The sequence below is a fragment of the Kryptolebias marmoratus genome, linkage group LG15 (assembly GCF_001649575.2).
Source record: "Kryptolebias marmoratus isolate JLee-2015 linkage group LG15, ASM164957v2, whole genome shotgun sequence".
Taxonomy (NCBI): Eukaryota; Metazoa; Chordata; class Actinopteri; order Cyprinodontiformes; family Rivulidae; genus Kryptolebias; species Kryptolebias marmoratus.
Genome location: NC_051444.1, coordinates 22,706,132 through 22,720,456, shown reverse-complemented (window position 1 = coordinate 22,720,456; position 14,325 = coordinate 22,706,132). Strand labels below are relative to the sequence as shown.

Genomic DNA, 14,325 nt, shown 5'->3' with positions numbered 1-14,325 from the left:
CAGAGACCACACACACACACACACACACACACAAAGACTCAAATGCAAACACCACATCTTGTATGGAAGCCAATGCATTTCCTCTCATTTCAACAGGCAGACATTAGAAGGTTCCTTTCTTACTAATCTGTTTGGAAACATGTCAAAATCCCGTCTTTTTGGCTTTGACTGAGCACACTTTGGGTGATTTTTAGACGTGGTTTCCAATAGTAACACTTTGTACTCTCACTTTTTCACTTCTCTTTAGGAATAAATTAAATAGAAGTCTGCAATGGTAAATACCACCAGTAAAATGGATGTTATTTTTTTTAAAAAGTAGATTTTCTTTATCATTAAAATTGGAGAAAAAATGGAAACTCACATGTATTCATTCAGTTTTTCAAGTCAACTCTTTAACACTACAAATTTTAATGATGTTAACTTTCAAACAGACTCTCATCTTATTACTTTTAAGTGATAAAAAACTTTGAAACTACTATTAGACTCCATGTAGAAATAGAAACACAGGAAGAACTTCACAGTTAGGAAACACCAGAAACGTTTGGGAAAAACTCAAAGGGTGCCAATGTAGCTACTGACCAAAGTTCCACTGTCAGCTTTGCAATAATCTAAGAAAAAGTGCCCACATTTTTACCTATAATTTGTACGTGTACTAAAATAGTTGTGGGAGTAAGAGTTTGTGTGCAAAATTTTGGTGTGTGACATGATCGACTGTTATTTGAATATTCTGTGGAAAAAATGTCCAAAAATAATAAAATTTAAAGGGTGACTGTGTAAAAGATGTGAAAGATATCAATTTACCAGCTCAGTCATGTAAAGCCCACCTTTCTGTGATTCATTTAAACTTTCCATGCTTTCTTTTACTGTAAAATATATCTGAGCTACAGAGCTCCAAAAGGAGGGTTAGGTTTTTCTCACTTGTTTTTATCAAAATCCCATTGGTATATAGGGTAACTTCTTGGAGTTTTTTTTTTTTAAGCCCATGTTTTACAATCTACCACAACGACAGTAAATGTTTTCTTTTTCTATTTTTCCAAAGTTGCAGGACATGAAAACGGACAAAAACTGTGAACAAAATAGTAATAAGTGTACTTCAAAGCCCCCTTAATGACAAAATATTTTAAAAAATACAGCTAAAACATCTTCTCGTCATGGTTTTTGCTGAGACCTGTGACAAACACATGCACGGCAGCTAAATCTTTCAGCATTGTCTGAATAAGAAAAGTCCAAAACTCATTTCTCCACACAACCAACCCCAAAAGTCTCCCTCTGGCTGTCCTGTCGGCCCGTCAGACGGCTCCACGATGCCGTGACTGCGCCGCACAGACTTTCTAGGTGCCCATTCACCTTTCAACACCGTCCACACGTGAGCCCGGGGAGCCTTGATTGAGTGGGTTTGTGGGTTTCTTCTAACGCTACAAGGACCTCTCCACCCGACCCCAGCACATAAACAAATAAAGCTCCAGTTTCATCATCTAGAGGGGGCTGTTTCCTGTCCCAACTCAGAACTCAGCCACCCCCACCGCCACCACCACCTCTTCCCACACACACACACACCAAAACTCTACACCGCCGCTTCATCAGAGCGGCTCGGATGCCCACCCCCCGCCCCCTAAAGTGCCAGCCTCTTTCCACTGCTCAATTGCAGAGAGGAATGAGGGGATTTGAGGGAAGAAAGAGGGAGAGGGAAAGGTGGGGGGGGGTTAAGAGGCAAAAGAGATTGGGAGTATGCGTGGGGATCTTATTGCAGCTCCGTCCCGGTGAAATATTTTGCTGTGGAGAAAGCGTAGACGAGGAAGGAGAGACAGAAATGCTACACTGCTGCGGCATCTAGATAGTGAGACCCCTAGACCCCCACCGAGCCCTCCATGCCACTCTCACAATAGGGGCTTTATGCTCCGGAGTTTTTGGCTGGCTTTGCAGCCTTTGAAGATAGGAGGAAAGCACAACACGATAACGCTAGTAAATATAATTTACCCACTTGTGTAAACACTCCAAAAGGAAGCGCGTTACGTATGTTTGCATTAATGAGCGTCTTTTGCAACTGAATAACGTGTCCACTGTTTGCGCTGTCTAAACTTGTTTGCGGGTAGAAAGTCTGCAAAAATTCGGCTCTCAGCCTCGTGCCTTTGCTGAAACCAAACCACAAATGTTGGAGCGCTTCAGCAGACATAGTGCAAGCGACTCACCTGTGTAGTCTCTTGGCATAATGTGAGGTGGACCGGAGAGAAGAGGGGGCGCAGTTTCAGTGTAAGACAGAGCTGGGTCTGGAAAGCATAAAATATAAGAAAAAAGTTTGATCCAATCTTCTGTGTTTAATTAATTTAAAATCAACTATCAGATTGATCACTTTATTTTTTTTTCAAGGCCGCCTCAGAGTCCCTGAGAAGTGACTATTCTCACACAAACAGATCTTCACTCCTAATAACTGGGTGTCACTCTGAGCTCAAGCAGCTTTACAAAGATAATCTGTGTTCAGTCTAAAAATACGACGGCGACGACTCATTCTGTGTCATTTACCGGTTTGTTGTGCAGTAACCGTTTGCCCAAACTCACCCAGTAGCTTATGTTCATCGGACTGAGACAGAGAATAAGGGGGAGGAGGTGATTCTGTAAACACACACACAAAAAAACAAAGTTAAACCTTGTCAAAAACTACTGCTAGAATCCTTGTTTTTACATACAGCGAACGCTGAAAATGCTTGATAAATATGTGTTAAAGTTTGTTGCTGCTACAGTATTTCCTGAGTCACAAACACAATATCTATCTGACATCAAGACTGGAAAACATAACATTCCTGTGTTTTTGCTAGAATATAATAGAACAAAATTCCTCAAACACATAAGACAATTACAAACAAATGTGTGTTTTGTTTTTATGTAAAAAAGCATGTTTTATACAATTATTCATCCTAAAAAAACTGCATCAATGTGAAATTAGAATTTCTCCTCAGGGAAACCAGTAAAGCCCTAGTTTAGATGTTTTGAAGTGGAGTTTTGTGGAAAGGTTTTGAATCGGTTGTATAAAGCGCTTTGAATGACCTCAGTTTGGGAAAAAAATAAGAGTTTGACCAAACCGATGAGCTAACAGCTTGTCCAAAATAGGCAGAGAGCAAAGTGTTTTACTGCCATCTTAAAACAACTTCAACCTCACGGATTTCATGGTCTGTGTGAGTGCTACTTTATAAACTTTTACACCAGAAAGAGTTTCCCATTACAGAAGTATTCTGGCAGAAACTGTAGGAGACTCCTCTTGGAAGTGCCTCAGGCTGCACAGGAAGTGCTACAGCCAGCTGCTGCTGCTGTTGTTACTTGGGCTTGAAACCTTGAAATAAAAAATGTCTGAATGTGTAATGGTTTATAAAGCAGCACTCACATAAACTGCTTTTAAAGTTTTGAGATTAGAATTGTGTCAAAATGGCAGCAATTTACACTGTTAAAAAAGAGAAAAAAGTGATGGAATTTATGGAAAAATACCAGCAGCTATGGTTACCAGAATCTCACCATGAAAAAAATACAGTGACAATGTATTACACAGTACAATATGGTTTGTTGAAATGACAAATTTCACCACTGAGAACTCTTCTTTGTTCGTGGTAAAGTTTTAATTTGAAAACACTGTGAATCTGAATATGGTAAACAGTATTTAGAGAACAGAAATACCATAAAGCTAACGAAAGTCTTTCGGGAAAAATAAACACTGTGCGACTGTCAGAACACATTGCGGTATTTAAAACTTCAAATCTACCATAATTTGCCGGCACTTCTGGTTGCCGGAACTCACGCTGCAGCAAAAAAAACAGGGAAATGTGAAATACCGGCAGCCGTGGTTTCCAGAAATCCAAGAAACTACAACAACAATGTACTTTGGTCTTGGCTTTGCTCAGACTGGTGATTAGCTCGTCAGTCTGGTCTGAAATAACGAAATAACCTTTGTTTCTACAAACTGCGGCTGTTTGAACATTAAAGATATTACTTTCTTGTAACCTTTCCACAGGACTCCACTGCAAAAGAGCTGAACTTGCCAGGTTTTTATAGCAAATGGGATCTGGGTGCTCTCCTGAAGAGACTCTTTAGCACAAAACATTATATTTGTATGAACCATCAAGATCTTATCTGGATTCACATCATCATCATCATCATCATCATCATCAGTTTTGACAGCTAATTTCCCTCATACTCTCTGCTGGCGTTGGAGCCTCTCTGACATATTAACTCAGTGAAACCTTCGTGTCAGAAAGGCTTTAGCAACACTGCTTGACGCTGCTGGCTTCAGTCCCTCCAGCCCAAAGTGGCCCAGGGTTTTTGCGGCCGCGGCCCCTTTAAGAGCAGAGCCAGTAATTGCCGGAGTTCTCAGTCAGTCAGATACCCAGCGAGTCAGTCTGGCGCCAGCACTATGCAAACTGTATATTATCGGCACTCCTTCACCTAAATAACAAGAGGAGGACCTCCTTGTCAGAGGGAAAGGGAGCCGAAGTGCAACTTGAGAACGGCCTTCAGTGAGGACCGTGTGGGAAGCAGAGAAGTCTGGCCAAAAAAAAAAAAAAAAACTGAAAAGAAAGAAAGACTGAGGAAAGGAGTTTATGAACTTATAGAGGCCAGATCATAAAACATGAAAGGAGATAGCAAACAAGGATTTTCCACCAAAGAATAATCTGTTGAAATCATTTTTAAAAAATCAACTTAAGAATATGAATTTCAGGGTCTTTTTTTTTCTTTTTTTTTGATTGACACTCCACATCAACAATAACATTCCTCCTCAGCTGCAGGCCGCAGGCAGGCAGAGCTCATTTAGAAAAAAAAAAAAAACCTTTAATTTCACACTGTCTTTTATTTTGAGCCATCAATCATCTTCAACGTGGCTTTAAGGATAATTAACTTTATGAAGCACTCTTGTGTTTAAAATATTAACTTTCTGCCAAGGGGCCCCACCACCACCTGCAGGGGCTCCCTGATAGAGATGTCACTGATGCTCACTTTGGTTACAGCTCAAAGTATGACATGATTGTTTGGAGGGTGTCATTTTTTTTGTACCCGTCACCCCACCCTCCCTCCTCGGCCCATGATGGCCCTTACCTGGCCCGCACAAGCGGCTGTAGTGATAGGGATTGCAGCACACCTTCGCGCTCTCCGCCGCGCCGAAGCTCTGGCAGTGGCACAGCGCTTTGAGTCGGGCCGAGAGCGGCAGGTCGCTCCAGCGGAACAGCTTGCACGTCAGATGCTGAGGGGAGACGTGGTGCGCGCAGACCCGCAGCTCGGCCCCCGGCACCACGACGCACTCGCTGCTCATCCCTCCCCTGGTGTCCACGGCCCTCGCCAGGGCGTCGAGGGAGCTCTCTTTGAGTCGCTTCAAAAAGGCGTGAGCGGCGCTCGCCAGTTCCTCCTCCGGCCCCGCGCGTCTTGGTGCGCACTGGCAGGGGCCACCTCCGCCGTCCTTCCTCGGGGCCCAGTAGGGGCTCCGACGTCTGAGGGCCCAGTCCCCGAACGGGCAACACGTCACCGTCCTGCTGTCGCCCTCCTGCTCCAGTCCGAAGCCGCCGCCGCCGCCGCCGCCGCCGCCGCCGCCGCGCTCCGGGACGCACATGGCACCCCGGTCGTCTTCAGCCTGCTCTTCTTCTTCTTCCTCCTCCTCCTCCTCTTCTCTCTCCGCGCTCTCCGTCACGTCCCCAGCCTCCGCCGCGAGCCTCGGAGCCGGCTCGGAGCGCGTCACCGAGCGCTGCTCGTGTCTGTGGAGCTTCCCCGAGTGTCTGCCGCACGGACCGCCCCGTCCTCCCTCGCCTCGTCTGCTCCCATCGCGCCCGTCGCTCTCGGTGACCAGACGGCTTCTCCAGAGTCGCCGAACAAGACCCGAGCGTCTCGACTTGAACATGCGACACGCCTAGACAGCTTTGGATGAGCCCGGTCGGTCCCGTCCGCCTCTCGGAGGATGCCGCATCGACTTCAAACTCGTCGCCAAAGACTGGGAGCCTGTGCACGGCGCGCGCACCACGAGCAGCCGGTGGTCCCCGTCCTCTGGCTCTCCCGCAGCATCAGAGAGTCACGTTCGGTCCCAGGCTGCGCTGAACATCTTTAATTCCCCCCGCGAAGAGAAGGCTGCATGCAGTCACAGCGACCTGCCGGGGCCAAACTCAATCAAGCCGCAACTTTGACCAACCGTCTCACAAAGCCTTCCACTCCGCAGCGCTCTGGAGAAAGTTCCCAAAACATAGTCCGGACCCGAGCTCCGCACTCACAACAACAAGAACTCATCAGGCTCATGGAGCCAAAGTTTCCCAGAGTTTCGCCTTGAGCTTCGGGCGCCCCTCGGTCTCTCCTCTCTGTCTCTGTCTCTCTCTCTCTCTCTCTCTCTCTCTCTCTCTCTCTCTCTCACACACACACACACACACACACACACACACACACACACACACACACCCCTCTTCACAAACCAAATCCCGCAACAAGCAGCGACTCCAGCTCCAGGCTCTCCGCGGAGATGTTCGGAGAGGCTCCGGGGGTGGGGGCCAAACTCAATCCGTGCTGAGAAGTTGTTTCCAAAGGTAGCTGGATACACTCCGCTCTCCACTCCCCTGCAAGTCTCTTTCTTCCGCACGCGCACACAGGCACGCACGCGCGCTAACACACACACACACACACACACACACACACACACACACACGCTGCTTTGACTGGAGTCAAATCAGACAGAATGAAACAAGAACTGCTCGACTGTGATTTTCAAAATAAAAAAGGCCAGAGTATTTTTTTGTTTTTTTTTTTAGAGAAGCTGTACAGAAATGATCAATCATGAAAGAATAACTAACCCCAAGTTTTTTGGGGGGGATATTTGTTTAAAAATTACCCTTTGAACAGCATTATAAAAATAATGTGCTGTACAAATCGGTTTAAAAACCTGGAAAATAATAAAAAGTTAGCGTTTGTAGCGAAATGATCATCTCTTATGTTCTCAATGCCACTTTGAATCATTTATTTTTGTTACTATTCGCTGGTGAAAGTGGTGGTTTGCCTGAAAAAAAAAAAAAAAAAAAAAAGTGACTTTTAATGCCATAGGAAGGTTTGTGTGTGTGTGTGTGTGTTAGATTGTTGGATTGAAGCTCTGTTTTAATGCCGACTTCACCATTTGTAAGATTAAAAGACTTTTAAAAGACAAATAGGATGTTCCTTGTTCCATGGTTAGTTACTTTTCCATCAAATCTTAGAGCAAATCCTTAACAAAAATAACGCATTTTAAGAAACATAAAAGCAGTGCTTTTATTTTGAAACCGCTGTCACCGAAATCCCCATGTTTCTCTGTCTACTTTGTCTTTTTCTCTCTCCCTCTCTCCCTCTCTCTCTCTCGGTCCCAGAGGAAAGCTCTGGAGCCATTGGTTGATTCCCGCCATCATGTGCCAGTCTAGACACTTAGGCGGCTGGGAGCTGCTCTGATTGTTGCGCAAACACGGTTTCAAGTTTCTTAACTCTTAAAGACGCAACATCCTGCTCTGCTGGGCTCTCCCTGCGAATGTTCAGCAGCTAAAGCCACGTTGATCACAACTTATAGCTGATGTGCGCATGCATTAAGATGGTGAAATTACCACCCCGTTTGTGGTTTTAGATCTGATCCGTGCTTAATGATGACTTAAACTGGTCCTCAGCATCTGGAAGGTGCAGAATCTGTTGTTTGCTTCAGATGATAGGTTTTAGACTCATGAGGTGTCGAAGTGTAAAGTGCATTACAGAAATTTAAAATATAATAAATAATAACTTTAGTTCTTTTTTTGAATAAAGGAACTTTTTTTTAGAAGTTTCTCGCGAGAGATTTTTGCAATTTTCTTTCAGTGTAAGTGACGAATCACTGGTTTAGTAAGACACAACAATAATAATGATGATAACATTGATTTGGAAGAGATTTTCCACCTTCAGTGACAAAATAAATTTTCATCTCCTATCCTTTTACGTGTTGTCTCACAGGGTTGGAGTTAAAGTGTCACTATGTGAGTTTTATTTAGTTTCTTTAAGCTTCCAATCCAGTTTCCTGTTTCAGTAAAACTCCAGTTTTTTGTTGCTAGTGTTCTGCCTTTCCTGTTTTATTTTGAAACACCAAGTGCTACTTGTTAATTGTGTTTACGCTTTCTTTCCTGTCTGAGTTCTGCCTCTCTTCTGCTCTTTATTTTTAATTTTAGTATCATTTCAGTATCTCCAGTTCAGGATCACATGTTCCCCCTACGATGGCGGACAGGTGCAAACGCGCAGCAAACAGTTTAAAGTACTGCAAACCCATGAATTATGCAAACTCCAAAACACAAACACAAACACACATGCACACACAAAGCAACAGAAAAATGCTGCAAAAAAAATGCTGCAATCACAGAAAATAGACAGAAGTAAAACATACAACCAACAAAACAAATGCAAAGGAAAAGCGCAGCAAATACCAAAAACCCAGAAAACAACAGGAAGTAAGAAACGCTGCAAACTCACTCCACTAAACAGAAGTGCACCAAACCACTAGAGGGACTCCAGGTTGGATATTTGTCCTCCATGGATTCAGCTGAGCCTTCCTGACGTTTGACCCAGTGCTGGCAGTGAGACGTGGGTCAGACCACCCTCCGTGGTGGTTCGCTTAGGGACCATCAACAAACCACTGAACCAATGACACATGAAAAACTAAAGAAAATTAAATAATCTCCATGTCATGTGAACTTCTGACCAAGAGTTAATGTTGAATTGATTAACTAGACTGGACAAATCAGAAACAACTAATTGTATCTCATTTTAAACCATTTTATTTATTTTTTATTATTTTTATGAAAACATAATAGTTTTTTTCTCAATAGCTTCCATGTCTTGAGAGCAGGTGATGAGAAATTAATGTTGAATTGTTTCATTGGGTGGGTTTTTGTGACCCTAAACACTTCTTTCTTCCCTCTTTGCATCTCCTCATCTGATTGAGTTACCCAGGGGAACACATTTTGAACAGGTGCCCAGTGAAGCCACACACTCAAACACACACACAGGCTCTCCCATGGTAACCTGACTCTGACTTCTAGCAACCCAGTAGTCCCTGACATGCTCACAGTTCATGTCCAAGTGGATATGCCACAGATACAAGGAGTTAACACTTCTGATATGAGGTCTCTTCCAGCACATATATGCTGACCCCTGACCTTTACCCCTGGCATCGACTTGCACCTACGCTTAAAGAGCTGTAGAATAGCTCGATCTGTGAGGGCGGTCATGTTGGTGCAGAAACAGGCAGTGGAGCTGCCACTGGTTGAACCCCCCCCTTCCACACAGACACACACACACACAGTTTAATTCCAGGGTGCTCATCCTGACCATTCGGAGCTGTTTGCGGCGCAGCGTCTCACAGAAAAACTTCTCAACATGTGCAGGAACCAAAGGTCTGATCTCCAGATTTACCTACCACTGATGCACAACAATTCATTTGTTATAAATCCACTTCTGGTTTTGAACTTCTTCAATTTAGATGAAGATAAAACAGAAGCGTTTCAGCACAAGAGGATATTTTACCATCATTTTATCATTGTGTGAATGCTGAAGCAGTTTCTGTTTCTTTGATGTAATATATTGGCTTTCAAAGTTTCTGTCTTATCTCGTGTTGCGCGCTGCCTTAGATTTTTTCCCCCAAAATTGTTTTAAGTAAAACACTTTGTTTACTATAATGGTAGCTGTTTTAGTTCTTACATAAACCTGATGCAGTAAAATGGAGTGATATGCAGTGAGATGGAGTGAGATGTAATGAGATGGAGTGAAATGCAGTAAGATAAAAGGAATTGCAGTGAGATGACGTGAGATAGAATGAGATGCAGTGAAATGGAGTGAGACATAGAAAAGTGGAGTGAGATCTAGTGAGATGAAGTGAGATGGAATGAGATGAAGTGAGATGGAGTGAGATAGTGTGAAATACAGTGAGAATGAGTGAGGTGCAGTTAGATCTAGTGAGATGGAGTGAGATGCTGTGAGATTAAGTGAGATGGGGTGAGGTGGAGTGAGGTGATGTGAAATGCAGTGAGATGACGTGAGATAGAATGAGATGCAGTGAAATGGAGTGAGATGAAGTGAGATGGAGTCAGGCAGTGTGAAATACAGTGAGAGTGAGTGAGGTGCAGTTAGATCTAGTGAGATGGAGTGAGATGGTGTGAGATTAAGTGTGATGGAGTGAGATGGAATGGGGACCAAAGGCTGGGATTTAGTGAAAACACTCATCAGTTTTTTTTCATTAACTACTGTAAGATTTTTTTTTTTTGGTAACATTCATTTGGTGCAGAGGCAGAAATCTCACTAAAATATACTGTTTTACCCAAGATGTTTTTAGCTTTTCTGCTGTGTGTGAGGTGGCTCTAAAAATACCAATCCTTTGCATTAGTTTGTCTGCTTCTGCTAAAGTTAAAGCTCGCTGGTTGCGTGCGTGTGTGTGGGTGTGTGTGTGTGTATAGAAAGCGTGGGAAGAGTGTGGTGGTGGTGGTGTAAAGGTTGGTGGGAGAGCAGACAGGGTGTCCGGCACCAAACCACCTCCCAAAATAAATGCCGTCCCTACGTCTCCTGTCTGTCCAGCGGCAGACCTGCGGGCTCCCACAGCAGCAGAGAGGAGTCTGGGACCAGGCGGCCCACCACAGGAACAACATGTCATCAGCTTCATCGCTCCCTAATGGCTCCATGCTGCACCAGAGATATGGCAGACAGTGTGTTGCTCCACCAAGGCGGCAGTTTATTCTGCACACACACACACAGGCATGCATGCATACATAAACATTCAGGCACGCACAAACTCCTGCTGCCCACTCCAAAGCACTTACAGGCCAGCACTGCAGAGACTGGGAGGCCCGTTATGAAAACAGTATGGGGTGCTGGAGATAATGTCTGACCAGACCTCATGGAGTCAGACCAGGCTGCCCTTTTTCTCTGACGTCTGTAGGAATCCCTGCACACAATCACTGCCAAGAGCCGGTGACATTAGCCAGCTAAAATATTGATCTATTTACTTCTCTTCCTGTTTGTAGGAATAGTTCAACATTTAAGAAAGTGCAAGTTTGTCTTCTTACAATGAGTTGTAGGAAAAGGCAGATTATTATATGTGTTTGTTGGTTGTGACGCTGTAAGTCAAAACAGGATTAGGAGAACAGACACCATCAGTACTGTTATATTTTATATAGTTTAATTACTGCAGACAAAGGATTTTGCTCACATCATCTGTTTGCTTTTACTGGGCTGCTTTTTCCACCCTCTAATAATGTGCTACTTTCACCTTATCAGTTATAGTTATGGCAGCCTACAATAAAACTTTTACACAAACTACAAAATGCCTGATTATTAACTTCTCCTAACACAACTGCTTCGATATACGATCAGTTAAAAAAAAAGAAGAAGGATCGGAATGCTGGTACAAACAGGAGTCAAAGAAATGTACAAAATAAATAAAGAAGTAATAAAGAAACTAACCGAAGCGTGGGAACTCTAACAGATAGAACAGAGTTCAAACATAAATCTGTAAACTGTGATAAACAACAACAAAACAGGAGGAGTAAAGAGAAAAGACAGACACTCAGGATGTAGCAAAAATAGATAGATAGATAGATAGATAGATAGATAGATAGATAGATAGATAGATAGATAGATAGATAGATAGATAGATAGATAGATAGATAGATAGATTATTATAAAATTCCAGGCAGATACAGTATGACTAATGGCAAACATGAGAAAAGTTTACATATGTTATTTTTAAATTAACCATTAATCTGGGTTTCTAAGCCACAACACTTACTGGTATTTAAAAAAAAAAGACCAGATTAATCATAAATTATAAAAAGTCAACTTTTCTGCTTGAAAAAATCAAATCAAACATATGCAGCTAACAAAACATTTAAGTTTTCTTCTTGATGTCAGCATTTTACAGTAATTCCAAAAAGCTGATCCCAGTGCAGCAGACGGGATTTGAAAAGGAATCCATCCAGGAATCGTTGTGTATGGGTTAGCTCCCAGCTGAAGCTAAAATTCACATTTTTGAAGGTTACTTTGACTGAGAAAAGCTTTTAGTCCTTAATTTAGCCTTTTATAGACATAGAAACACCATGTTTCAGGACCATATTTAGTAATCCAGAATGAACAAGACAAACTTGTTTTAGGATTTGTTTGAGTGCATCTTCATCACTAGATGTCACTAAATAAAATGCACTGCTCCTTTAAGTTACTGTGTGCAGATCAGGTTTTGTTTGTGCTCATCTTTGAACTCTAGTTCACTAATCTTAGAGTTTACCAATCGTTTAGCTACTTTGTGGCTTTCTCTGTTCGCAGCCTTTGCAAATCGCCAGAGCGGCTGAGTTTCTTTAATACTGAAAGCCCCTCAAAAGAGTCGGATAAAAGAGGAGAAAGAAGGAACTGATGCCTTATGAAGGATGAGTGCTGTTAAAGCTTATCAGTCAACTTGTTTTACCAGGCAAACAAGTGAAAACAGAGGTTTACTGGAAGCACTAAATCACTTTTTGTGTTTTGTGTACATTTAAATAATAAAAAAAGATCTATGGACTTTTCATGTGGGATTTACAGACACCAGCAGGGCAGCATGCTTATATTAGACAAGATCTGTAAAACCTGCATCTTGCAAGTTTACATTAAGATGATTTCTGTTGTGTTTACTCATCTAAAAGCCACAGCAGATCTCAGTAAAAATCCTCAATGTTGTGCCTCATCTCACCCGTGATGGGACTGAGCTTTACACCCCGGTGCGAGTCGAGGATCTGACCTCTCCACGATAACATTTCTCGGTTCAGCACACACCCATCCAGTTGTGCAGGACTGCTGGCACCACAGAGGTCATAACAAGCCTCTCGCAGCTAAAACGCAGCACTTTTCCCTTTTTAAATTGCACCCATCCACCCCTGCACAATGAAATTCAATTCGGACTGTTTGTTTTTCTTCCTCTGTCTTCGCTGGTCTGCCGTTCAGGCTCACAAACAAGATGCTGACGGCACTAGTCAGCTCATTAATCACTTGTCTCCCAACGTCATTCTGAGAAACGGTCTCTAATTAATGGAAAGCACTTTGTGACAGAACATATGAGTTTCCGGGACATTAGACATTAATCTGGACTTCCATTATACGTCTAGCATGAGGTGGGTGGGAACTGATGGGTTTGAAATGGTAGGAAAAGGGTGCAGGAACACGTATTTGGAAACACACTGTAAAACCTGAAGAGTTGGTTCCACTCTTCATTTGGGAAAACTGATTAAAATATATACAACGATTTAAATGAAGTAAAAGCAACTCAAATTATTGGATTTACTTGTAAGAATAAATTTAAGAATACTTAACTTCTTTAAGTCATTTCAGTTAAATAAAGTAATATATATAATATTTGCTTAAACTTTTATTATTTACCTAAATGCTATCATTTAGGCAGCATCATGACCCTTTGTATTCAAGTTGAGATCATTTAAATATTAGTTTAGGTTTGTTTTTTTTGTGGATTCAAAATTTGGTTGGTTTTCTTTTAGGTTTTTGTTAATGAAACAAAGGTCATGTTACAGAAACATTAAAAATATTTACTTTGTGATTTAGTCAGGATTTGGAGCTTTTGAGTTTTTTTTTTTTGATCTGCTGTATTGTTATTTTCATGCTTGTGGTCTTGTGATCCTTGTGTTTTCTTTATATCTTCTTGTAGTTCAGTTTGGTTTCACGGTTAATGTGTTTCTGTCTCCCTCGTTCTGTGTGTTCTTGTCACTCTTGTGTTTCTGTAGTTCTGTGTGATCTGCTCTCACGAATCTGTCTTGTGTTTCTGTGTGATTGGTTTTCTCACGTGTTCCTCTGTGCTTTTATTCACCTGCCCTCAGTCATCTGCTCCCCGAGGATTCTCCTTGTCAGTCTGGCACACTCATTTGCACCTGTCCCTAGTTGGTAATCCCTCACCTGGTTCCGTCTTTTTGTCAGTCTTTTCCTTCATATCGTCGCCAGTTCAATGTTGCTGTTATGTTTGTTCTTACCACAGTCAAGTCTGTTCCCCGTGTCTCCTGTTATCAGAGTGAAATAAGTTCTGTTGTTTGCTGCCACTCCAGCTTTTAGTTTTCCTTTTTTTTTTTTTTTTAATAAATCAGGTTTTTAAAAAAAATCTTTTTGAGAAAATGAGTCTGCTCTCTGGGTTTCTTTTGCTGAAACGTATCATTTACTAGAGAGCAACCAGTTATTTTTTTATAATTTAAACCAAAGATGGTTTGCAATTTTGCATCATTATTCAGGTCAAGTCAGATTAATGAAGTCCGTACAACAGACTGGTTTTAACCCTCCTGAAGCCCGAGAGAAAGAGAGAGAGTGTGTGTGTGTGTGTGT

The 14,325-nt window shown here is 42.4% G+C and overlaps 1 protein-coding gene across 1 annotated transcript in view; it reads right to left on the bottom strand.

Moving 5' to 3' along the window:
- LOC108237920 (mothers against decapentaplegic homolog 6) overlaps positions 1-6,596 on the bottom strand; it is a 22,639-nt gene extending 16,043 nt beyond the window's left edge. Inside the window, exons 1-3 of the mRNA XM_017419660.3 lie at positions 5,077-6,596; positions 2,557-2,610; positions 2,190-2,267 (exon numbers count right to left, since the gene is read on the bottom strand). Of these exons, the coding sequence (XP_017275149.1) occupies positions 2,190-2,267; positions 2,557-2,610; positions 5,077-5,869 (925 nt within the window). The 5' untranslated portion in view covers positions 5,870-6,596. The remainder of the gene's footprint in view (positions 1-2,189; positions 2,268-2,556; positions 2,611-5,076) is intronic.
- Positions 6,597-14,325: the final 7,729 nt, after the last annotated feature.